A 26,860-nucleotide genomic window follows, 5' to 3' on the forward strand; every position below is an offset into this window, starting at 1 on the left:
TTTCCCACAGTGTATTATAAGCCTGGCGGGCCTCCTGGCTTTACTTGTGCTGACACCAGGCTTAGCATTAATTTATTCTAGTTTTTTTTTTTTTTATCATTGCCTTTTTCTTTTTCTTTTTTAAGAATTTGTAGTTGGTGTGTGGGTATTAATCTTCCAGTCTTCCAAAAATGCATAACTATCAAGTGATATTTTCAAATTTCCTGTCAGCATTAAACATTTTTTAACTCAAAACCATGGCTGCCGGCTGGATGAATGATGTTCCTAGCGCCCCGAGCGCCGGGCTAAGCAAGTTTTCTGGGGGAAACCTCTATTCTACATAATTAATTTTTATCGTGAAACTTTTCTGTCAGGCAAAAGCTTGAGTCAGATGCAGACATTTTCTGAGCATCCTTGTGACTCGGAATGGTTGAGGCTACCGCTAACTAGCTGCTAATAAACTTTTGCTAGCTAGTTCGCTAGCTTTTTGTGCTTCTATTATTGGAAAATGTAAATTATCATCAACCTGAACGATGCTACGTGTAATCTAGGCAAAAAAACGAATAAATAAATGCTTTGCACAGCAATATAAAATGTGATTTTATGATCTTAAATTTTATTCATGATGGTGTTGAAAAGTTCTTAAAAAGTCTTAAATTTGAGTTGGTGAAACCTGCAGAGAAGCTTTTTTTGAATTGTCATTTAGCTTACGTCTTTTCACAACACCTCCTGTAAAACGGCAGAACCTCCTTTTTATTGTAACGTCTCCGTTGTTTTCCGGAGCTTGCATGTTTACTGTTTTGACTCTGATCTCCCCACCACTCTATCAGAATCAGCAGTATCTCACACACACACCCCGCCCCCCCGCTGAGCACGCACCGACGCGCCGCCTGTTCCGAATGCAGAGCAGGCCTGACACAGAGCAAAGGACGGACATTTGGGCTTTCTCTCTTGCTCATCATTTTGAAGGGCCTTTAAAAAAAAAACAAAAAAAAAGCCCTCTGAATCACTTTGCATCTCTGCTGAGCCTCAACACACTCTGCACAAACAAACACCACAGAGGCTTAGTTTAAAGAGACGCAGGTTTCTTTGCCACAACGTGCATTACTCTTGATTTATAGCCTCCACCGGTTCTGCTTATTATACTGAAGAAAGGACTTCCTGAACCGTTATGACAAGGGCAATTTAGCAAGTTCAGAAAAAGTTAGTTTTGTTCTTCTTTCTGGGCAATCTATATATGAAAAAGATGTGTTTTTATTTTAAGATATGTTAGATGCAAGCCCCTAACCAAGGTATTCAGAATCCCCTCTCTCAACGTAAAGACGTATCATCCTTTGGAGGCGATAAAAGCCACAGCATCAAAAGACCACACACACATACACACACACACACACACACACACACACAGCATTGCTCAGGGAAGTTAGGGACAGGAAGTTGATGATACAGTTCACCAGAATTGGACAATTACAGTCTGGAAAAATGGCAAAATTGGCAAAGACGATGGGTTTTCTGTAAATCAAAAGCCTCTGCGGACAATAAATCTCAACCTACTGGGGCACATTTCTGCGGTGGGATGGAAAGAGTTGGTGCCCAGGTGACTCGTATCTCGACGTCAGCATGGACCAAATGGGTTTGGTGCTTTGTTCAAGCTGCTCCACAAAGAATTGAGGCAGTCCTGTAGATGAAAGGGAATTAAACCTGGAACTATGAAGGTGTACCTTGTAAAATGGCCAGCGAGTGTAGATCTCTGTAAAAGCTACATTTGTTTTGCAAATGAGGCAGTTTTTTTCTTCTTCTACATTCTTTTAGAGGAATGTATAATTTTACAGTTTTTTATTCCCCATTTCTGGATTTAACGGTTTTCCTGTTAAACACGGGCCGGTACAACTCTCACTGGATGATAAACTCGCTTTGATGGTATCGCATGCGTTTTTGTAATTATACAATTTTATTAAAACCAATAATTAGCTCTGCCTCTGCTGCAATGATATAAATGTTCATAATTACAGCTGTATGTAAGCAAGGCAAAGACAGAGATGCAGCGGCGCTACAAATAATTATCCACAGCTTTCATGAGTCGCACATTTTTCCCCTCATTTCTTGTCTTATAGAGTCGCACTAATTGACCCTTTTGATGATGTTTATTAATAACAGAAGGTTGGTATTAATATTATTTAGTCAGTTTTTCTTGACAAAAAATTTAAAACGCCCACATTTGCTTTATTTGGTGGCGCACTTTTGCAGCCAGCTTGACCAGCAGTGCACAGCAAGAGCCCCAAAAAGCTCCAATCACATCCGTTTTGTGACGTCTAATAAACAGGATTTCTAACTGTATGAATATTGTAATTTTCTTTTGAGTATTAGTCGCGAAAAAGGGGCAAAAAGTTGCACTTGACTGTGAAAAGAAGCCTGAAAAATATGGTAAAATGTGATGAGTCAGGCTTATTATGTACTCAGTTTTGTTAGTGAAGTTAACTTCTACTGTCCAGTTAAGTCAAAGCTACATTGTTAAAAAGGTTTCTAGCAATTTGTCATTATTTTCCATCCACATTGCTGCAGCGTCTCCAGGCGAGGGGATTGAATATTTCTGATTGAGGCATGTCTGGTTGTTAGGACGGGAGTGGTCCAAAATAACACTAATAAAAGTACTAGAAAACATATTTCTCCAGTTTTATTTTTGAATCGATGCTCAGTGGTGTTTCCTGTCATCATGCAGATGAAGTGGTCCACTCGGATGGATTGAAGTGTCTGGCCCTGGGCGACGGGAAGCTTCTCAGATCAAGTCATCTCTCACACCGTCCCCCCCCGCCCCCGTCAATCCCCTCGTCTCCCTCAAACCTCGGCTCTCCATGAAGCTAGCTGTAGCGTCAAATCACCGAACTGCCCCCATCCCATAAAAACCTTTTCCCTAATAATGCACGACAAAATCCGGGCTCCAAGTCCCGTTGGGTGTGCCAGAGATATTCCTTTCTCATATACATGAGCAGAAATCTCATCATTAAACTTCCCTGACAGAAAGAGATTTTTGTTTAAGAAAACACAGCTGCATTGATTCGATATGGCATTATAAAGAGTTTCGGAGGGGGGAAAATTACTCGCTTCACCACTGCATTACTATTCAGAGGGGCTCCGACGCAACTTTGATTTGATTGGTGAATCAGCATGAGGCCTTACTTCCTGCTTCTTACACTTAAACTTTAATGTCAGAATGTTTACTTGCTGTCTAATCCATCCTGTCTGCTGTTAGACTTGAGTGGAGATGATTCAGGTGGTTGAAAATGTAAATTGATTTTTTTTTTATTCTTTTATTGTTTCTAATCAGTCATGCACCTGATTCCTTACAGTATCTTACACCGCAAAAACACAAAAAGTCTTACTAAGTTTTCTTTGTCTAGTTTCTAGTGCAAATATCTTAGTACAGTTAAAATAAGACAAAACTAACTTAAAGTAACTTCTCAGCAATCTTTACACTCTTTTATGACAAAGTGCTTGTTCTATTGGCAGATTGTTAGTTTCTTTTTCATTAATATTGAGGAATAATTTGCTTAAGACAAGCTCCTATGTCTCCCTGAAAAATTAGGAATTTTATTCATCTCGTTAAAAACTAAACTAAAATACAATAGGAAAAAAAAATACAAATCAAAGAAATGAAAGGCAGCAGAAAGACAAAAAAAATCTTATACCTGTCCTTTTATCCCAAAAATGTATTTAAAAAATAGACATTTACAAAAAGCAAAACTAAATTAAAGCAACAACAAAAAATAATTGGTATGGATTCACATTATTCTATTCTACTTGCAAGTTAATTTTGTCTAATTTCAATTGTCGAGGATATTTGCAATTGAATCTAGGACCAAAGTTACTTGGTAGGATTTTGTCCTTTTTTTTGTTGTCGTTTCAAATTAAGAAATGGATCCTTTAAATTCTTTCACGTGTGTGACTGACTAGCGCGGAAGGTTTTGTTCCCGATGTTCTGTTGTTTACTGTAACTTTATTGATTAACGCTCCAGCTGAACGAAACCCATCTGTTTGGCCGTAACGTGTGTTCTCTGGGATCCTGCAGGGTGCGGCCACTGCAAGAAAATGAAGCCAGAGTATGACGACGCGGCCGAAGTGCTCAACAAAGCCACAGATGTAAGTTTCTGGAACTCTGTTTACATGAGAGCTGCATGCTTGTCCGTGAGCGTTTTGTCCTTCGCACTCCGCATCCCGACTTGCGTGACGTAGCTGCGCCTCACGAACAGATCGTGATTGGCCCTCCTCCTTCGCCTGCGGTTGTTGGCTGCTGCAGGTGGCACGTTGGGTCAGTGCAGCAGCCTGGTTCTGGATGTGTTTCTGATTAGTCGGGTGTGGTTCTTCTCTCTCTGTCTCTCTCTCTTTCTCTCTCTTTCCCACTGGTTTCTGTTTAAACCTCACACTCCCAAACCTGGGGCCGGGCCTGCAGAGGTCGGTCCAGCCCGTTGACCTCATCCCTGAGCGCTGCTCTGCCCCACGCTTGGCCTTTGTCCTTGTGGCTCTGTGCCCAGCCCTGGAGGCCAATAGCAAAGTCCTGCCTATTATCTAATATTAATGGAGAGGAGCTGCTCTCACCCTGAGCTCTTAGAATCCAGTGTATAACTCAGTTTTGTTTACTTTATTTTATTTTCTTGCTTTGAATGTGTTGGGCTGTACTTTGAAATTTGATTTCACCTTCATTTTGAGTGTACTATGTGTGAAAACATTTGCAGAGTTGCACAGCTTGAACTCCCTAATCTGCTTGAAATGCTTAATTTATCACTCAAGCTTCCTTTCTTTACTCAACAGGCCTTCAGCGTTATATGTCCATTGAATCTTTCCAGATTTTCTCCCAGTACAAAACTGGAATGAATGTCGTTGGGATTTTTTACAACATATTGTTCTATTCCATCAGTACTGTGAAACAAAAAGGGAATTATTAATTGATTTCCTATTCTTTTGCTTTTTTTTTTAGAAGAAATTCTGAAAAGTGTGGTGTGCTTTTATATTCACCCTCCCCTGGGTGACACCCTTTAGTAAGGGCTTTGTAGAAGCACACTTTTGGGGGGTATTTCTGTGTCAGCTTTGCACATTTAGAAGTTGAAACTGTAGATTTAAACTAATACAGAGGGGAAAATAAGCATTTAATGTAACACAGATTTTTCAAGTTTCACCACTTATGAAGAGCAGAGACGTCTGTCATTTTTATCGTAGGTACACCTCAACTGCGAGAGACAAAATCTAAAAAAAAAAAAAAAAGAAACATCCAGAAGATCACACTGTGTAACTTTTAAGTAATTTAGCATTTTATTACATTAAATAAGCATTTTAATACCAGTGGGAAAATAGAAGTGAACATTTGGTGCTCAAACCTTTTGTTTCCGAGTTCAGAGGTTGGTTCTTCCTCTTCCTGTCGGTTCTTCCTGCGGTTTTGTCACTACTTCTCCACACGTCTTCTCCAGACCGTTCAAGGTTTTCAGGGCTGTTGCTATAGGCAACACAGAGTTTTAGCTTTGGTCTTTCCTTTCCACTTTACATTTAAAAGGTGAAAACATTCACTTTTTTGAAGTCACTGTAGGAAGTACAGTCATATGAAGCTTTGTGACTGCATGTCACAATGAGCCCCACACGGGTTTTCTGCGTTTGCTTTCAAACTACCAGCTGGCTTCTTACACGAGGCCCCGGGAGTTTAAAATGGAGGTCCTGAAGGGAAGCGCCGTTCATGCCAGACTAGCTGAAACATGACAGCTGAAGTGGAGAATTCACAGAAGTGGTTTTGAAATCTGTGGGGCGAAAGTAAGAGTGAGCATTGAAAACACAGGCAGCAGAAAGCGTCATATCAAAATGCGATGCAGACGCCGAGAATTACGACAATTTTCCCCAGAACATTCACGGCCAGACGAGCATCCTCCTATGGGGTGAGGGGGGGAGAAAACCAGCACAGTGCAAACAGATGTAGCAAAGAAGAAAAAATAACAAATGAAAATATGAAAGAAAATGATAGAACGTGTCCTAATAAAAAGTGACCAGCGGTTTGTTGTTACACAGAGCTTTTTGTGTCTTTGTTTGGAGCGCCATGGACGTCTTTGAGATCGTGTCTAAATAAACGTTTCCAGACAACTCCCATTCAGGTTCATGGAGAAGAGCAGAAAAGAGTTCCTGCTTTGGAGAAGTTTTAAAAAAAAACTGGAGTTACTGATCATCACTCCGTAACAAATCGCTAAAAGAGGAAAAATAGATGATTGAGTCGGTGTCTGTCTTTCACCTGTACATGGATTTCCTCCATTCATATACAGTATTTTTTTTTGCAAATGTTACAACTAAGTTTTGAGTCTGTTACAACTCACCCTGCCTAAGTGGTAACATGTTGAAGTAAGTTTTGGAAAATTGCGCTGCTCTATTTTTCATTTCATTGTTTTGTAAAAATAACAATAGCCTCACTGCCCTCCTTCGGTTTGCTTTGTTTTCTGTTGGTTTGTATTCTTGAAGCAAATTTCCTTTCCACTAATTGTAGATGCATTGCTTTGCTCCGCGCGGCGTCACACCGAGCTGGTTATCGGAAAAATCTGCTTGCTGCTTCTGGAAAGTATCTCATTATTCCTCTATTTGTTCTTCAATCTGAGTCTGACTTTGAATTAATCTTATTCAAACCGGCGTCCAAAACATTAAGCTATCGTTGACATTTCTTCCCGTTCTTGCGCTTTGCATCATTTGTGTAACATCTACTGCCTTTCCACTCCTTGTATTTCTGTTGCTGCAATTTATCTTCTGCAAACCTTTCTGCAGCTCCAGCCTACTGTACTAAATTACCAATACAGATGTCAGTCCTTGCAGCAGACGTCTAAAAGTGATGATTTGACTCGGATGTTGCTTCTCCTCTGCAGAGCCCCGGCGTGCTGGCGGCAGTCGACGCCACGGTGCACAAGGCTGTGGGAGATCGCTTCAAGATCTCCGGTTTCCCCACCGTGAAGTACTTTGAGAAAGGGGAAGAGAAGTACACGCTCCCACACCTCCGAAGCAAAGACAAGATCATCGAGTTCATGCACAAGTGAGTCACTGGCTCGACACACTTAGCGAGACGTCGACTCTTCACCTTTTGTCTAATGGACGCGTGTTCCGAGTCGAGCCTCGGCTTTTAAGGGGTCGGTGTGAAATGCGCCGACGTAGCCGGCACCGACACTCCGTGTCTGGTTAGTGCAGGCGTAACAAACACATTATCTGTTGCGTTTGTCATGAAATGATAATGGCAATAGTTACATTCATTAAAGCGCTGGAAATGCCAACTTGTTTCTTTAAGGGGATCTCTTGTTATATTATCACAAACTTTTAAGAGTTAAATCACTCCTGGAGTGAAACTGTGGTTTGAATGTGTATCCTTAAAAAGCCTTAAATTCACGTATCCAAACGAAGGTCTGAGAGTTGTCCTTAAATAATCACACGTCTTACGTTTGTCCTGGCAGGACGACTTTATCTTGTACAAAACAAACAAAACAAAAAACAAACGCAGTTTGTTTTTCTCATGAGGCTTTTCTGTCAGGCCACAAAGTTTGAGTTGGACTCGGGCGTCTTCACTGCACTCTTAGACTCAAGGCGGTTGAGGCTACCGCTTGCTAGCTGCTGTAAACCCTTGCTGCCTAGCTAGCTTTTTTTTTTTTTTACATCTATTATTGGTAAGTGTAAATTATCTGCAGTTGTATTAGCCACTTGCTCACTTCTGTTGCCAGGCTAGGTGCATTCAGGGGAAAAAAACAACAACTTGGCACTACAATATAAATATACCATTTCCTTTTTTACATTTCTGTCATGATACTGGTCTTAAATTTTCTTCATACTGGTCTTAAATGGTCTTAAATCTGTCAGGAAACCTGCAAAAATCCTCTTTTTTTACAATTGGTGTATAAATAATCGTTTTTAAAAAAATGTTAAAACATAAATATCAGTAGTTTTTTAATTTTGTGTCATTTCTAAACATCCCTTGATCAAACTTTCTGGTGTTGTGAAAATATTTCCCCCATTACATATATCTTCTATTTCTGTTGGGTTTTTTTTTAAAATGTCAAATAAATTTCAATATCACACTTAAGATAACTTAAAAAAATGTACAAAATACACATTTTAAATCTTGACGTGCTTTGTTCCTGTATATCTGCTAACAGACTACTGACTAACGCGTTAAAACAGGACTGTTGCTGTCATGACGGTACTTCATGAGCTGCTTTTATCTCCGCAGTCCCCAGGCTCCTCCGCCACCAGAGCAGTCCTGGGAGGACAGGCCCTCCAGTGTCAGCCATCTTGGCTCAGAGGATTTCAGAGAAGCTCTGAAGAAGAAGAAGCATGCTTTGGTCATGTTTTATGCTCCCTGTAAGACATTTTTATTACATTTTTGTTTTTTAGTTCTCTCAACTCTCCCTGATATACTGTCTGCATAATGTATTCAGAAGTAAAAGCCGTTCCTACAGCCTGACATTTGGAAAACGCATCGGGTGGAATCGCAGCTCTGTTTTTGGTGCGATCATGTTCTGTTTTTAAACCGGTGTCCATATGCGCCTCAGAGGCTCTCGCCTCTCTGCAGCGCGTACGTCAGCTCCACCTAATCCACAGGGAGGACAAGGAATGACTCGCGTTTCTGAGAATAGATTTCAGGATTCAACAGTTTAAAAGGCTGTCTCTAATAAGTGCTTCAGGAAGGTCTTGAAATATGAAAAAAATAACCCTGGAAATCTCCTTTAGCTGTCTAGGAAATACAGAATTGCCTTCAAACATGCAGCCTCAGACAAAAGCATTGTTTTGTTAATGTTTTAAAAGTAATTCTCGTTTTGTTGTGGTGGAAAAATCTGAGATTTCAGTCTCCGGCAGCCTGTCATTTTACGACAGTTTGTGAACTGAATAAAATGTGCCAAAGTTAAAGGTTGGATTAATTTATTTTAAGAGATACAGGAAACAATTTCTTCGCCGGCAGCCGAGAGATTTATCTGTATCTGCAAAAACGTAATTACATTTTCACATGAACCTGACTGGCTGCAGGAAAAGACCATGATTAGATTCAAACACTTCATCCTTTCTACAAAAAAAAAGAAAAAATCAGCAGGTTAAGAAAGGACAGCATTTTTAAACAATAGAAAAAGAAAATAACCATTCATAAAATCCTCTCACAGACGCATGATGCTCCTGCACTTCTATGCATTTGTTTGCGTTTTCGGACTTCAAAGTCGGAGGCGGCGGGCCGGCCGGGCTGCTTCCTCTGCCGGTTCTTTGGTGTTAGCTTCTACAAAGGAAGGGTCCAGATGCACATCAAGCAGCATCGGCGCGCTGTCACGCCTGCCCGCCCACGCCACCTGCATCCCGCTCGCCGGGTTCTGATCGGTTCACAGGCTTCTCTTGATTAAGATTCAGATGAAACGCAGCAGACACTAGCTAATAAATCAAAGTTAGCGACGTTTGAAAAGCAGAGCAGAAATCTTCTATGTTTTACTGGTGCATGTGATCACCTAGCTGTCTGCGGTTGCGACATCCGGAGAAGCAACGGTTAAATTTGCTGTTTTGTTCTTACTGAATGCGTTTCTGAGGCAGTTTTTGGAGCTTTTCACAGATTATGACAGAAAAGTATGAGACAGTTTTAGCAAATATGTAAAAAAAAAAAACAACAAACATTTCTTATAAAAGCTAAATGCTGCAGCTTTAACTTTTTGGCCAACATGAAAATGGTTAGTTTTATAACCCTGTGCAAAACGGTGATGCACAGTGGCGGCAGCAGCAGCATGGTGTACAAATAACATAAAATGTTTTGTCATGGAGGCTTGATGCATACTTTTTAGATTTTTCGTATATATTTTTTTTTCTTACAATTTATAATTATGCTCCACTTTATAATGGTATATCACATAAAATCCCAATAAGAAACTTATTAAAACTTTCGATCTTTATGGGACAAAATGTGAAAGTTCAAGGCGTATGAATGCTTTCGCAAGGCGAAAAAGTTACAGAAGAGTAAAAATGATGATCGCTTTCACTGAAAGGGGTCATTTTTTTAACTCGAGGGTAGTTTGTAAAATCTACTGAAGACTAAATAAACCTCAAGTGCTCTTGTTTAATAATTTTTCTTGAAAAACTAAATGTAGTGTCTCAGTTTTTGTCTGCTCTAAGATATTTCCTAAATGAGAATCAAAGAGTTTAGTCTGCTGCTTGTTCGAAAGCAGGTTGCTGAATCCTTACAATTCGGATATTTTATCGACGTTGGTTAGCAGAGACTATTAAAAGGATTTTTTATGACTTGATAACATTGACATTAATATCAATCGTGAGGATATTAACAACGTAGAGCAGGCTGGTCTTTCTCGTTGTCGTGCTTCGTAATGTTTTATTTTTTACTTTGACGCAGTCATAAAGTAAACTGCACAGCATCGATATTTGCTGTTGACTTCTGGTTAGTTACGTTGCTGCTGGCTTTGGAAAAATAATGCATCATTTATTTCTTTTAAATGATTTTTAATCACGTACTGATGCTTTTTTTGTTGGTTTATTTAGGTTTTATCTATAGCAAACTTGAGCTGATGTATGTGTATTTATAGTTTCTAATGTCGAATCCAACCAGCTTATGTGGACTAATTAGACTACAAGTGGCCATTTATAAAAACGAACATTACTTTTGTTAAAAACAAACTGTGTAAATCATCTTCTACGGGTTAAGAAAAAAAGAGAAAAAGTAGCTTAAAAAAACCCAAACAGTAGATCATCGCAGCAGCTACGCTTGTACCTATAATTTGCTTCTCCCAGCCAAAAACTGAGCACTTCATTTTATTTTATTTATTTATTTATTTTTGCCTCAATAATTAAACGGGTCTCTAGTCCTCAGGCAACTCATCACTAAAATAAAAGAGCTGTTCTATACGCTACTTATGCATTAAGATAAGGCTTTGTTTTTATTTGCCCAATAATCATTAGGGACCATCGGCTTAGTAACGGCTTGGTCAGTTAATTAAAACAGTTTGATTCATTAAACGTGTAAGCTGTTCGATGCGCCTCTGCGGCCAGCGTCTTCACGCGAAATGAAAAAAAAAAAAACAACTAACAAACTAAGGCTAATTCTGATAATGGAAAAGGCAGGTAAACGAGTGCATTTAGAATGTGAGCTTCTACTAACAGAAGACCTTTGAGTTGTTTTTACAGTTCAGTAAAGAACCTGTTGTGTTGAGACGTTATTTATTGCAGCAGCTTAACAGAATAACACAAGCGGCGCAGAACAGATGCGTCGTTTCATCATCGCCATGCTGACATTAAACGTGAATGTCACGTCTGAAGTTTGATATTGTTTTAGTGAGCTGTGACGCTGATCTGGTGTTGGGGAAATTTAAATGCACTACATGGTTACTTACATGGGAGCTTAAAGGGGAAGTTTATTTCTATTGTAGTCATTTTGGATAAAACCTTGCACTTTAAGATTTTTCTGAGACTTTAAGATGGAACAAACTGTATGTCTTTTTGTGTTTTTTTTTTTTGTTTTTTGTTTTTTTTTTACCCACAATGCCTCATCAAGACATTATGGATAAAAAAAAAAAGTGAGGCCCGAAACGAGGAGTGTAAAAGGAGAAAACCACCCAAACACAGTCATTCANAGGCTACCGCTAACTAGCTGCTAATAAACTTTTGCTAGCTAGTTCGCTAGCTTTTTGTGCTTCTATTATTGGAAAATGTAAATTATCATCAACCTGAACGATGCTACGTGTAATCTAGGCAAAAAAACGAATAAATAAATGCTTTGCACAGCAATATAAAATGTGATTTTCTGATCTTAAATTTTATTCATGATGGTGTTGAAAAGTTCTTAAAAAGTCTTAAATTTGAGTTGGTGAAACCTGCAGAGAAGCTTTTTTTGAATTGTCATTTAGCTTACGTCTTTTCACAACACCTCCTGTAAAACGGCAGAACCTCCTTTTTATTGTAACGTCTCCGTTGTTTTCCGGAGCTTGCATGTTTACTGTTTTGACTCTGATCTCCCCACCACTCTATCAGAATCAGCAGTATCTCACACACACACCCGGCCCCCCCGCTGAGCACGCACCGACGCGCCGCCTGTTCCGAATGCAGAGCAGGCCTGACACAGAGCAAAGGACGGACATTTGGGCTTTCTCTCTTGCTCATCATTTTGAAGGGCCTTTAAAAAAAAAACAAAAAAAAAGCCCTCTGAATCACTTTGCATCTCTGCTGAGCCTCAACACACTCTGCACAAACAAACACCACAGAGGCTTAGTTTAAAGAGACGCAGGTTTCTTTGCCACAACGTGCATTATTCTTGATTTATAGCCTCCACCGGTTCTGCTTATTATACTGAAGAAAGGACTTCCTGAACCGTTATGACAAGGGCAATTTAGCAAGTTCAGAAAAAGTTAGTTTTGTTCTTCTTTCTGGGCAATCTATATATGAAAAAGATGTGTTTTTATTTTAAGATATGTTAGATGCAAGCCCCTAACCAAGGTATTCAGAATCCCCTCTCTCAACGTAAAGACGTATCATCCTTTGGAGGCGATAAAAGCCACAGCATCAAAAGACCACACACACATACACACACACACACACACACACACACACAGCATTGCTCAGGGAAGTTAGGGACAGGAAGTTGATGATACAGTTCACCAGAATTGGACAATTACAGTCTGGAAAAATGGCAAAATTGGCAAAGACGATGGGTTTTCTGTAAATCAAAAGCCTCTGCGGACAATAAATCTCAACCTACTGGGGCACATTTCTGCGGTGGGATGGAAAGAGTTGGTGCCCAGGTGACTCGTATCTCGACGTCAGCATGGACCAAATGGGTTTGGTGCTTTGTTCAAGCTGCTCCACAAAGAATTGAGGCAGTCCTGTAGATGAAAGGGAATTAAACCTGGAACTATGAAGGTGTACCTTGTAAAATGGCCAGCGAGTGTAGATCTCTGTAAAAGCTACATTTGTTTTGCAAATGAGGCAGTTTTTTTCTTCTTCTACATTCTTTTAGAGGAATGTATAATTTTACAGTTTTTTATTCCCCATTTCTGGATTTAACGGTTTTCCTGTTAAACACGGGCCGGTACAACTCTCACTGGATGATAAACTCGCTTTGATGGTATCGCATGCGTTTTTGTAATTATACAATTTTATTAAAACCAATAATTAGCTCTGCCTCTGCTGCAATGATATAAATGTTCATAATTACAGCTGTATGTAAGCAAGGCAAAGACAGAGATGCAGCGGCGCTACAAATAATTATCCACAGCTTTCATGAGTCGCACATTTTTCCCCTCATTTCTTGTCTTATAGAGTCGCACTAATTGACCCTTTTGATGATGTTTATTAATAACAGAAGGTTGGTATTAATATTATTTAGTCAGTTTTTCTTGACAAAAAATTTAAAACGCCCACATTTGCTTTATTTGGTGGCGCACTTTTGCAGCCAGCTTGACCAGCAGTGCACAGCAAGAGCCCCAAAAAGCTCCAATCACATCCGTTTTGTGACGTCTAATAAACAGGATTTCTAACTGTATGAATATTGTAATTTTCTTTTGAGTATTAGTCGCGAAAAAGGGGCAAAAAGTTGCACTTGACTGTGAAAAGAAGCCTGAAAAATATGGTAAAATGTGATGAGTCAGGCTTATTATGTACTCAGTTTTGTTAGTGAAGTTAACTTCTACTGTCCAGTTAAGTCAAAGCTACATTGTTAAAAAGGTTTCTAGCAATTTGTCATTATTTTCCATCCACATTGCTGCAGCGTCTCCAGGCGAGGGGATTGAATATTTCTGATTGAGGCATGTCTGGTTGTTAGGACGGGAGTGGTCCAAAATAACACTAATAAAAGTACTAGAAAACATATTTCTCCAGTTTTATTTTTGAATCAACGCTCAGTGGTGTTTCCTGTCATCATGCAGATGAAGTTGTCCACTCGGATGGATTGAAGTCTCCAAGTCCCGTTGGGTGTGCCAGAGATATTCCTTTCTCATATATATGAGCAGAAATCTCATCATTAAACTTCCCTGACAGAAAGAGATTTTTGTTTAAGAAAACACAGCTGCATTGATTCGATATGGCATTATAAAGAGTTTCGGAGGGGGGAAAATTACTCGCTTCACCACTGCATTACTATTCAGAGGGGCTCCGACGCAACTTTGATTTGATTGGTGAATCAGCATGAGGCCTTACTTCCTGCTTCTTACACTTAAACTTTAATGTCAGAATGTTTACTTGCTGTCTAATCCATCCTGTCTGCTGTTAGACTTGAGTGGAGATGATTCAGGTGGTTGAAAATGTAAATTGATTTTTTTTTTATTCTTTTATTGTTTCTAATCAGTCATGCACCTGATTCCTTACAGTATCTTACACCGCAAAAACACAAAAAGTCTTACTAAGTTTTCTTTGTCTAGTTTCTAGTGCAAATATCTTAGTACAGTTAAAATAAGACAAAACTAACTTAAAGTAACTTCTCAGCAATCTTTACACTCTTTTATGACAAAGTGCTTGTTCTATTGGCAGATTGTTAGTTTCTTTTTCATTAATATTGAGGAATAATTTGCTTAAGACAAGCTCCTATGTCTCCCTGAAAAATTAGGAATTTTATTCATCTCGTTAAAAACTAAACTAAAATACAATAGGAAAAAAAAATACAAATCAAAGAAATGAAAGGCAGCAGAAAGACAAAAAAAATCTTATACCTGTCCTTTTATCCCAAAAATGTATTTAAAAAATAGACATTTACAAAAAGCAAAACTAAATTAAAGCAACAACAAAAAATAATTGGTATGGATTCACATTATTCTATTCTACTTGCAAGTTAATTTTGTCTAATTTCAATTGTCGAGGATATTTGCAATTGAATCTAGGACCAAAGTTACTTGGTAGGATTTTGTCCTTTTTTTTGTTGTCGTTTCAAATTAAGAAATGGATCCTTTAAATTCTTTCACGTGTGTGACTGACTAGCGCGGAAGGTTTTGTTCCCGATGTTCTGTTGTTTACTGTAACTTTATTGATTAACGCTCCAGCTGAACGAAACCCATCTGTTTGGCCGTAACGTGTGTTCTCTGGGATCCTGCAGGGTGCGGCCACTGCAAGAAAATGAAGCCAGAGTATGACGACGCGGCCGAAGTGCTCAACAAAGCCACAGATGTAAGTTTCTGGAACTCTGTTTACATGAGAGCTGCATGCTTGTCCGTGAGCGTTTTGTCCTTCGCACTCCGCATCCCGACTTGCGTGACGTAGCTGCGCCTCACGAACAGATCGTGATTGGCCCTCCTCCTTCGCCTGCGGTTGTTGGCTGCTGCAGGTGGCACGTTGGGTCAGTGCAGCAGCCTGGTTCTGGATGTGTTTCTGATTAGTCGGGTGTGGTTCTTCTCTCTCTGTCTCTCTCTCTTTCTCTCTCTTTCCCACTGGTTTCTGTTTAAACCTCACACTCCCAAACCTGGGGCCGGGCCTGCAGAGGTCGGTCCAGCCCGTTGACCTCATCCCTGAGCGCTGCTCTGCCCCACGCTTGGCCTTTGTCCTTGTGGCTCTGTGCCCAGCCCTGGAGGCCAATAGCAAAGTCCTGCCTATTATCTAATATTAATGGAGAGGAGCTGCTCTCACCCTGAGCTCTTAGAATCCAGTGTATAACTCAGTTTTGTTTACTTTATTTTATTTTCTTGCTTTGAATGTGTTGGGCTGTACTTTGAAATTTGATTTCACCTTCATTTTGAGTGTACTATGTGTGAAAACATTTGCAGAGTTGCACAGCTTGAACTCCCTAATCTGCTTGAAATGCTTAATTTATCACTCAAGCTTCCTTTCTTTACTCAACAGGCCTTCAGCGTTATATGTCCATTGAATCTTTCCAGATTTTCTCCCAGTACAAAACTGGAATGAATGTCGTTGGGATTTTTTACAACATATTGTTCTATTCCATCAGTACTGTGAAACAAAAAGGGAATTATTAATTGATTTCCTATTCTTTTGCTTTTTTTTTTAGAAGAAATTCTGAAAAGTGTGGTGTGCTTTTATATTCACCCTCCCCTGGGTGACACCCTTTAGTAAGGGCTTTGTAGAAGCACACTTTTGGGGGGTATTTCTGTGTCAGCTTTGCACATTTAGAAGTTGAAACTGTAGATTTAAACTAATACAGAGGGGAAAATAAGCATTTAATGTAACACAGATTTTTCAAGTTTCACCACTTATGAAGAGCAGAGACGTCTGTCATTTTTATCGTAGGTACACCTCAACTGCGAGAGACAAAATCTAAAAAAAAAAAAAAAAGAAACATCCAGAAGATCACACTGTGTAACTTTTAAGTAATTTAGCATTTTATTACATTAAATAAGCATTTTAATACCAGTGGGAAAATAGAAGTGAACATTTGGTGCTCAAACCTTTTGTTTCCGAGTTCAGAGGTTGGTTCTTCCTCTTCCTGTCGGTTCTTCCTGCGGTTTTGTCACTACTTCTCCACACGTCTTCTCCAGACCGTTCAAGGTTTTCAGGGCTGTTGCTATAGGCAACACAGAGTTTTAGCTTTGGTCTTTCCTTTCCACTTTACATTTAAAAGGTGAAAACATTCACTTTTTTGAAGTCACTGTAGGAAGTACAGTCATATGAAGCTTTGTGACTGCATGTCACAATGAGCCCCACACGGGTTTTCTGCGTTTGCTTTCAAACTACCAGCTGGCTTCTTACACGAGGCCCCGGGAGTTTAAAATGGAGGTCCTGAAGGGAAGCGCCGTTCATGCCAGACTAGCTGAAACATGACAGCTGAAGTGGAGAATTCACAGAAGTGGTTTTGAAATCTGTGGGGCGAAAGTAAGAGTGAGCATTGAAAACACAGGCAGCAGAAAGCGTCATATCAAAATGCGATGCAGACGCCGAGAATTACGACAATTTTCCCCAGAACATTCACGGCCAGACGAGCATCCTCCTATGGGGTGAGGGGGGGAGAAAACCAGCACAGTGCAAACAGATGTAGCAAAGAAGAAAAAATAACAAATGAAAATATGAAAGAAAATGATAGAACGTGTCCTAATAAAAAGTGACCAGCGGTTTGTTGTTACACAGAGCTTTTTGTGTCTTTGTTTGGAGCGCCATGGACGTCTTTGAGATCGTGTCTAAATAAACGTTTCCAGACAACTCCCATTCAGGTTCATGGAGAAGAGCAGAAAAGAGTTCCTGCTTTGGAGAAGTTTTAAAAAAAAACTGGAGTTACTGATCATCACTCCGTAACAAATCGCTAAAAGAGGAAAAATAGATGATTGAGTCGGTGTCTGTCTTTCACCTGTACATGGATTTCCTCCATTCATATACAGTATTTTTTTTTGCAAATGTTACAACTAAGTTTTGAGTCTGTTACAACTCACCCTGCCTAAGTGGTAACATGTTGAAGTAAGTTTTGGAAAATTGCGCTGCTCTATTTTTCATTTCATTGTTTTGTAAAAATAACAATAGCCTCACTGCCCTCCTTCGGTTTGCTTTGTTTTCTGTTGGTTTGTATTCTTGAAGCAAATTTCCTTTCCACTAATTGTAGATGCATTGCTTTGCTCCGCGCGGCGTCACACCGAGCTGGTTATCGGAAAAATCTGCTTGCTGCTTCTGGAAAGTATCTCATTATTCCTCTATTTGTTCTTCAATCTGAGTCTGACTTTGAATTAATCTTATTCAAACCGGCGTCCAAAACATTAAGCTATCGTTGACATTTCTTCCCGTTCTTGCGCTTTGCATCATTTGTGTAACATCTACTGCCTTTCCACTCCTTGTATTTCTGTTGCTGCAATTTATCTTCTGCAAACCTTTCTGCAGCTCCAGCCTACTGTACTAAATTACCAATACAGATGTCAGTCCTTGCAGCAGACGTCTAAAAGTGATGATTTGACTCGGATGTTGCTTCTCCTCTGCAGAGCCCCGGCGTGCTGGCGGCAGTCGACGCCACGGTGCACAAGGCTGTGGGAGATCGCTTCAAGATCTCCGGTTTCCCCACCGTGAAGTACTTTGAGAAAGGGGAAGAGAAGTACACGCTCCCACACCTCCGAAGCAAAGACAAGATCATCGAGTTCATGCACAAGTGAGTCACTGGCTCGACACACTTAGCGAGACGTCGACTCTTCACCTTTTGTCTAATGGACGCGTGTTCCGAGTCGAGCCTCGGCTTTTAAGGGGTCGGTGTGAAATGCGCCGACGTAGCCGGCACCGACACTCCGTGTCTGGTTAGTGCAGGCGTAACAAACACATTATCTGTTGCGTTTGTCATGAAATGATAATGGCAATAGTTACATTCATTAAAGCGCTGGAAATGCCAACTTGTTTCTTTAAGGGGATCTCTTGTTATATTATCACAAACTTTTAAGAGTTAAATCACTCCTGGAGTGAAACTGTGGTTTGAATGTGTATCCTTAAAAAGCCTTAAATTCACGTATCCAAACGAAGGTCTGAGAGTTGTCCTTAAATAATCACACGTCTTACGTTTGTCCTGGCAGGACGACTTTATCTTGTACAAAACAAACAAAACAAAAAACAAACGCAGTTTGTTTTTCTCATGAGGCTTTTCTGTCAGGCCACAAAGTTTGAGTTGGACTCGGGCGTCTTCACTGCACTCTTAGACTCAAGGCGGTTGAGGCTACCGCTTGCTAGCTGCTGTAAACCCTTGCTGCCTAGCTAGCTTTTTTTTTTTTTTACATCTATTATTGGTAAGTGTAAATTATCTGCAGTTGTATTAGCCACTTGCTCACTTCTGTTGCCAGGCTAGGTGCATTCAGGGGAAAAAAACAACAACTTGGCACTACAATATAAATATACCATTTCCTTTTTTACATTTCTGTCATGATACTGGTCTTAAATTTTCTTCATACTGGTCTTAAATGGTCTTAAATCTGTCAGGAAACCTGCAAAAATCCTCTTTTTTTACAATTGGTGTATAAATAATCGTTTTTAAAAAAATGTTAAAACATAAATATCAGTAGTTTTTTAATTTTGTGTCATTTCTAAACATCCCTTGATCAAACTTTCTGGTGTTGTGAAAATATTTCCCCCATTACATATATCTTCTATTTCTGTTGGGTTTTTTTTTAAAATGTCAAATAAATTTCAATATCACACTTAAGATAACTTAAAAAAATGTACAAAATACACATTTTAAATCTTGACGTGCTTTGTTCCTGTATATCTGCTAACAGACTACTGACTAACGCGTTAAAACAGGACTGTTGCTGTCATGACGGTACTTCATGAGCTGCTTTTATCTCCGCAGTCCCCAGGCTCCTCCGCCACCAGAGCAGTCCTGGGAGGACAGGCCCTCCAGTGTCAGCCATCTTGGCTCAGAGGATTTCAGAGAAGCTCTGAAGAAGAAGAAGCATGCTTTGGTCATGTTTTATGCTCCCTGTAAGACATTTTTATTACATTTTTGTTTTTTAGTTCTCTCAACTCTCCCTGATATACTGTCTGCATAATGTATTCAGAAGTAAAAGCCGTTCCTACAGCCTGACATTTGGAAAACGCATCGGGTGGAATCGCAGCTCTGTTTTTGGTGCGATCATGTTCTGTTTTTAAACCGGTGTCCATATGCGCCTCAGAGGCTCTCGCCTCTCTGCAGCGCGTACGTCAGCTCCACCTAATCCACAGGGAGGACAAGGAATGACTCGCGTTTCTGAGAATAGATTTCAGGATTCAACAGTTTAAAAGGCTGTCTCTAATAAGTGCTTCAGGAAGGTCTTGAAATATGAAAAAAATAACCCTGGAAATCTCCTTTAGCTGTCTAGGAAATACAGAATTGCCTTCAAACATGCAGCCTCAGACAAAAGCATTGTTTTGTTAATGTTTTAAAAGTAATTCTCGTTTTGTTGTGGTGGAAAAATCTGAGATTTCAGTCTCCGGCAGCCTGTCATTTTACGACAGTTTGTGAACTGAATAAAATGTGCCAAAGTTAAAGGTTGGATTAATTTATTTTAAGAGATACAGGAAACAATTTCTTCGCCGGCAGCCGAGAGATTTATCTGTATCTGCAAAAACGTAATTACATTTTCACATGAACCTGACTGGCTGCAGGAAAAGACCATGATTAGATTCAAACACTTCATCCTTTCTACAAAAAAAAAGAAAAAATCAGCAGGTTAAGAAAGGACAGCATTTTTAAACAATAGAAAAAGAAAATAACCATTCATAAAATCCTCTCACAGACGCATGATGCTCCTGCACTTCTATGCATTTGTTTGCGTTTTCGGACTTCAAAGTCGGAGGCGGCGGGCCGGCCGGGCTGCTTCCTCTGCCGGTTCTTTGGTGTTAGCTTCTACAAAGGAAGGGTCCAGATGCACATCAAGCAGCATCGGCGCGCTGTCACGCCTGCCCGCCCACGCCACCTGCATCCCGCTCGCCGGGTTCTGATCGGTTCACAGGCTTCTCTTGATTAAGATTCAGATGAAACGCAGCAGACACTAGCTAATAAATCAAAGTTAGCGACGTTTGAAAAGCAGAGCAGAAATCTTCTATGTTTTACTGGTGCATGTGATCACCTAGCTGTCTGCGGTTGCGACATCCGGAGAAGCAACGGTTAAATTTGCTGTTTTGTTCTTACTGAATGCGTTTCTGAGGCAGTTTTTGGAGCTTTTCACAGATTATGACAGAAAAGTATGAGACAGTTTTAGCAAATATGTAAAAAAAAAAAACAACAAACATTTCTTATAAAAGCTAAATGCTGCAGCTTTAACTTTTTGGCCAACATGAAAATGGTTAGTTTTATAACCCTGTGCAAAACGGTGATGCACAGTGGCGGCAGCAGCATGGTGTACAAATAACATAAAATGTTTTGTCATGGAGGCTTGATGCATACTTTTTAGATTTTTCGTATATATTTTTTTTTCTTACAATTTATAATTATGCTCCACTTTATAATGGTATATCACATAAAATCCCAATAAGAAACTTATTAAAACTTTCGATCTTTATGGGACAAAATGTGAAAGTTCAAGGCGTATGAATGCTTTCGCAAGGCGAAAAAGTTACAGAAGAGTAAAAATGATGATCGCTTTCACTGAAAGGGGTCATTTTTTTAACTCGAGGGTAGTTTGTAAAATCTACTGAAGACTAAATAAACCTCAAGTGCTCTTGTTTAATAATTTTTCTTGAAAAACTAAACGTAGTGTCTCAGTTTTTGTCTGCTCTAAGATATTTCCTAAATGAGAATCAAAGAGTTTAGTCTGCTGCTTGTTCGAAAGCAGGTTGCTGAATACTTACAATTCTGATATTTTATCGACGTTGGTTAGCAGAGACTATTAAAAGGATTTTTTATGACTTGATAACATTGACATTAATATCAATCGTGAGGATATTAACAACGTAGAGCAGGCTGGTCTTTCTCGTTGTCGTGCTTCGTAATGTTTTATTTTTTACTTTGACGCAGTCATAAAGTAAACTGCACAGCATCGATATTTGCTGTTGACTTCTGGTTAGTTACGTTGCTGCTGGCTTTGGAAAAATAATGCATCATTTATTTCTTTTAAATGATTTTTAATCACGTACTGATGCTTTTTTTGTTGGTTTATTTAGGTTTTATCCATAGCAAACTTGAGCTGATGTATGTGTATTTATAGTTTCTAATGTCGAATCCAACCAGCTTATATGGACTAATTGGACTACAAGTGGCCATTTATAAAAACGAACATTACTTTTGTTAAAAACAAACTGTGTAAATCATCTTCTACGGGTTAAGAAAAAAAGAGAAAAAGTAGCTTAAAAAAACCCAAACAGTAGATCATCGCAGCAGCTACGCTTGTACCTATAATTTGCTTCCCCCAGCCAAAAACTGAGCACTTCATTTTATTTTATTTATTTATTTATTTTTGCCTCAATAATTAAACGGGTCTCTAGTCCTCAGGCAACTCATCACTAAAATAAAAGAGCTGTTCTATACGCTACTTATGCATTAAGATAAGGCTTTGTTTTTATTTGCCCAATAATCATTAGGGACCATCGGCTTAGTAACGGCTTGGTCAGTTAATTAAAACAGTTTGATTCATTAAACGTGTAAGCTGTTCGATGCGCCTCTGCGGCCAGCGTCTTCACGCGAAATGATACAAAAAACAAACAAACAAACAAAGGCTAATTCTGATAATGGAAAAGGCAGGTAAACGAGTGCATTTAGAATGTGAGCTTCTACTAACAGAAGACCTTTGAGTTGTTTTTACAGTTCAGTAAAGAACCTGTTGTGTTGAGACGTTATTTATTGCAGCAGCTTAACAGAATAACACAAGCGGCGCAGAACAGATGCGTCGTTTCATCATCGCCATGCTGACATTAAACGTGAATGTCACGTCTGAAGTTTGATATTGTTTTAGTGAGCTGTGACGCTGATCTGGTGTTGGGGAAATTTAAATGCACTACATGGTTACTTACATGGGAGCTTAAAGGGGAAGTTTATTTCTATTGTAGTAATTTTGGATAGAACCTTGCACTTTAAGATTTTTCTGAGACTTTAAGATGGAACAAACTGTATGTCTTTTTGTGTTTTTTTTTTTTGTTTTTTGTTTTTTTTTTACCCACAATGCCTCATCAAGACATTATGGATAAAAAAAAAAAGTGAGGCCCGAAACGAGGAGTGTAAAAGGAGAAAACCACCCAAACACAGTCATTCAAACATATTAGCATTTTTTAAGCTGTTGTGTGATCTAAGCATGGACTGAAATATAAACTTATTCTCCTGCAAAGAAATCTGTTTTTGCTTTATTTGCAAATGCTTTCATTCTGAAAATAATTAGCAAAAGATGTTTTGTGAAATAAGCCAAAAATTCGTAAATTAAGGTAAAGATTCTCGTAAAGAAAAAGTTTTGGGAATTTGTAAAAGAAAAACAGGTCATTTTGCAAGTGGATTAGTTTAAAAGAATCGACATTTATTGACAAAAAGCATCGTGCTGTGTGTTGAAGTAAAATTATAAAACGATTCTCAGAATAAAACCAACTTCAAAAGTCATTCAAAGACCCACTGATAACCTCATATGAAAAAAATAAATAAATAAACCTCAACATGAGTAATAAAAACAAAAATCCTGTCAGCACTGATCCAAATCAAATTTGGATTGAACAAATTAATTTGCGGGATAAATTCTGTATAGTATTTTGAATGCCATCGTTTTTATTTCATAGATGAGAAACGTCCACAGGCTCTAAATAACTTTGGCTAAAAATAAAAAATTTGTAGATCCAGTTTTCTTTTTCTCAGTTTGAAAACTCTGCTCAGCATAGCAACCCACGGAAGAAAATGTATCCATCTGCTTTTTGCAAAAGTTTTGATCTTCTTTATTTTTTAAAACCTAAAAATAAAATAATAGTGATAAACTCTTTTAAAGAGAAATGGAGAATATTTTTCAAAAATTATCAATTTCTGCTGCACTCCGCTACATATACAGATGTTCCTTATATCTACATTTACTGACCTCTCTGAATGAGTTTACCGACTACAAGCTTTTAACAACTCGGTGTAAACGGGTATATTACTTCAGATTTATATTTAAAAAAAATAATAATTTAAGTAGACTTTAAGGAAATATTTGGCTCTTTTATAACTTAAAACGGCAAACTGTGTACATTTCCATTAATGTGAAAGTATTATAAGCGCCTGTCTGTCGTGTGCTGACTGGATCGGTAATTTACTCCTACCTCTCCACGCAAAAAGCTTTTATGTCAAACTGCCTGTTGACATATATAATACTCTCCTCAAGATGCGTCCTCGCTTTTATTTCACCTCTTAACATTTCTGACAGTTTGATGATAATGAACAGAAGAGAAGATCTGCGTACTTGACATTAACAAGAAGAGAACAAAACAAACGAGCCGTGCCCACAGAATGCCAAGCTTCAGCCGCAGCTGAAGGCAGAAGACGTGTTATTAGCAAACGGGCTGTTAGAGAAACACACCGGGTTTGCATTTTGTTGCTGGAATCCAAAGAAATCCTCCTGATTATTGTATATTTTATGTGATTTAATGTGCAACTGATTATATTTTCCTCCACCTTTTTGGAGGTTGGCGAGATTCCTGTAAAATGTTTGCTGATTTAGTGCATGAATAACGAATGCAGGGTGTAGACAGAGAGCTGGTGTTTGGGGGGGTTTGCCAACAGTGAGGAATGCTCGAGTCTATATGGCAACAAATGTATTTATATGGGAAAACATAATTTCCTCACTGATTTTCCGTTTAACCCCTACATGTCAATATTTTATGAATCTATGGGTATGAGCTGTAACTTTCTCCTGCCTGTTTCATTCCCTTCAGGGTGTCCACACTGTAAAAACGCCGTCCCTCACTTCACCACAGCAGCAGAGCTCTTTAAGGAGGACCGCAAGGTTAGTTTTCCTTTTCACAATTTTAAATCCATATAGTTGAGTGATGAGCGGTTATGTTGCAAAAAAAAAAAAAAAAAGCTGGCATAATTATGTTTTTTTGTAATGTTAAACTGGAGGAAGTAGAGTCGCCCACTTGCGAATTTCCTCTGTTTCTTTTTTTCTTTTGGATCATAAACAAACTTTAACATCAGAGAGAGTTCAGCAAATATAAATATAATTCCACTGTTAAATCGTCATCATAACTCAACAACAATGAGCAGAAATGGGATTGAATGTGAGAGTTCAATGACAAAACCTCTTCCAAAAACCATCTTGACGAGTCCCATGACTTTTGGTAAAATATTATAAGGACTGATGAGATAAATGCATCTTGCTGCGTTTGATGTGAACTAAAACAAAAGCATTTGAGAGAAAGAACACCACGCTAACGCGAAGCTGGTAATGAATCTGGAGCTGCTTTGTTGGCACAGGAACTGGGTGACTCACCTAGTTAGTAAAACCATGGGTTATGCGCTTCTCCCAGAAAGTCCTGAAGGAGAATATTCAACCATAATCATCTGACCTGTTGCCCTCGGTGACAAAATTGGTTATTTTCTCAATTGGCAGAGTATTTTTCTTCATATAGATCAGAGTTGAGTTTAATTTCTTGTTTTCCTTAATAAATGAAATTATTTTAAAAAAAACAAAAAAAACCCAGCTTTTTGTATGTTTTCAGCTTATCTTTAAAATGACTGATGGTTTTAAATGTGAGTATGATACAAAGCAGTTCTGAAGGGCAATATTACATCACCCGTGATGAGGAATTACAGAACTGAACTACTCAGTTCTAAGCCTGTTTGGTGCTTTTATGTGGTGTATGCTGCTTTCTGGGAATGCAGGAATTCACATTTGCCTGGTCAGCACTCTGAACACTTTTAGCTTCCGAAATGGTTTTATGGTGCGTTCACACCAAACGCGCTATGCACGTCAAAAACACATCCTACGCTTCAAGTTCCACTCGTTACCCTTCTTTGAATGCAGACGCTCGACATTTTGCTCTCCACCTCGCGTTTCGCGCGTCTGGCTTGCGATCAAGGACTGTAGGGAGACGCGTCAGACGCGTCGGCTCCAGCCGGAGCTTTCCGTTGGACGCTCTTGACGCGTCAAAAGGTTCGAATCGCGCCTTTACGGCCCTCGACGTGCCTCCACGTAGATGGGCCTGACGCTCAAAACGCGTTTGGTGTGAACGCAGCATACGTGAGAAAAATCTAATTTTGACCTGCAAATCATCACTGAGTTCAGTTTAGAAGTTTTAATATAACAAGTTGAGGTCAAACCTTTTAGTTCCTAGTTTACATTGAAAACCTCGGAGACAGGGAAGAATAGAAGCTGTTCCCACAGCTTACATTTATTCCAAACAACTGGCTTTTCTGTACCCGTACATTGGCAACTTTCCAGTAGCCATGTTACGTAATTGCAAGTTTTTCATTATTACACAAAAATCGCTCGAGTTCCACTCGAACGTAAACGATTTTCTTTTTTTGCTGTTTTTAAATTGTTCTAGGGCGCAACATCGTCCGTTCCTAATATTTCTCTCTACATGGCAGTCAGGAGAATGATCACTTTGTTCCACCCCAGGCCGTTTCATAAGATGTTTTGCCCGTTTGGGGGTTTGAAGGTTATTGGAGGTTCATGCAGTCGCAACAGGATATGCTCATCTTTCATCATCTCCATTCCGTCTCATTACCGTTCGTTCTGGGCCGTGTGTCCTTACGCCCTCCCCCTGCCACCAACCCACCCACTTCTTCTCGTCGCTGTTAATAAGCTCAGACTGCCTGGGTTTATTTCCAAACCTTCCCAACTCTGTGACTCACCCACTCTCTCTCTCTCTCTTTCTCTCTCTCTCTCACTCTCTCACACACACTGAGAAGACAAAAGGGTCGTATCTCACAATTCTCATCGCAACAATCTATCATCTGAAACTGAGAGTGGGGGGGACGAATAAAAAAGAAAAGAATCAAATGTATTTTGGCTGTAAAGCTGCGTGAAGAGGTTTGACATTAATTGCTCGGTGAGCTCAGGCGATGTTATGATCTCATTTGTTGGAATTTTTCAAAATCGTTGGCAGATGGCGTGAAATGGTGACATATCCTCGGCAACTTACTCATGGATTTTTCTGAGGCAATCCGTTGTAACGTATAACTGAGACATTAACAATAAACAGATGAAACTGAAATGTTTTTGTCCAAAGCGCTTACTGTTGTTTGTCGGCCTCTAGATGCTGAGTTTAACCCTGACGAGCTCTCCACTCCTGTCGGCACCTTTGGTAAAGACGTGCAAAAACCCTTAGAGAATCCAACCTGTGATTAACTTTATTTATTCAGCGGAGAACAAAAACAACTTTTGGCCCTGTAACTACTCTAAAAGTAAGCCTTTTTTTTAACATATGCTTTACTTTTTAAGTTGTTTCTCAAAACATCTAATTATTAATCCCAGATTTTCTGTTTAGCTGGGTTACGTTTATGTTTTCACGCAGGGCTTGTTTCTCTTAAACAGTCTTCAGATTTGTGGAAACAAAGAAGTTTTTTTTACCTTGGAAAGTGAGC

General features: G+C 39.3%; 2 protein-coding genes and 1 long non-coding RNA gene across 3 annotated transcripts in view; 2 read left to right on the forward strand and 1 right to left on the reverse strand.

Annotated features, from left to right (window-relative positions):
- LOC103134822 (protein disulfide-isomerase A5-like) overlaps positions 1-8,440 on the forward strand; it is a 47,627-nt gene extending 39,187 nt beyond the window's left edge. The window contains exons 12-14 of the mRNA XM_007547274.2: positions 4,046-4,116; positions 6,861-7,024; positions 8,207-8,440. Of these exons, the coding sequence (XP_007547336.1) occupies positions 4,046-4,116; positions 6,861-7,024; positions 8,207-8,405 (434 nt within the window). The 3' untranslated portion in view covers positions 8,406-8,440. The remainder of the gene's footprint in view (positions 1-4,045; positions 4,117-6,860; positions 7,025-8,206) is intronic.
- Positions 1-26,497, reverse strand: LOC107835719 (uncharacterized). Its single transcript, XR_001661530.1, has 3 exons — positions 26,486-26,497; positions 12,658-12,667; positions 1-77 (listed from the first exon to the last, which is right to left on the reverse strand). It is a non-coding gene; the product is annotated as an uncharacterized LOC107835719 (long non-coding RNA).
- The window catches only part of LOC103134823 (protein disulfide-isomerase A5-like), an 18,850-nt gene continuing 6,859 nt past the window's right edge, over positions 14,870-26,860 (forward strand). Inside the window, exons 1-4 of the mRNA XM_007547275.2 lie at positions 14,870-15,105; positions 17,850-18,013; positions 19,196-19,326; positions 24,205-24,275. Of these exons, the coding sequence (XP_007547337.1) occupies positions 15,055-15,105; positions 17,850-18,013; positions 19,196-19,326; positions 24,205-24,275 (417 nt within the window). The 5' untranslated portion in view covers positions 14,870-15,054. The remainder of the gene's footprint in view (positions 15,106-17,849; positions 18,014-19,195; positions 19,327-24,204; positions 24,276-26,860) is intronic.

This window comes from Poecilia formosa, unplaced genomic scaffold (genome assembly GCF_000485575.1).
Source record: "Poecilia formosa unplaced genomic scaffold, Poecilia_formosa-5.1.2 Scaffold19, whole genome shotgun sequence".
NCBI lineage: Eukaryota > Metazoa > Chordata > Actinopteri > Cyprinodontiformes > Poeciliidae > Poecilia > Poecilia formosa.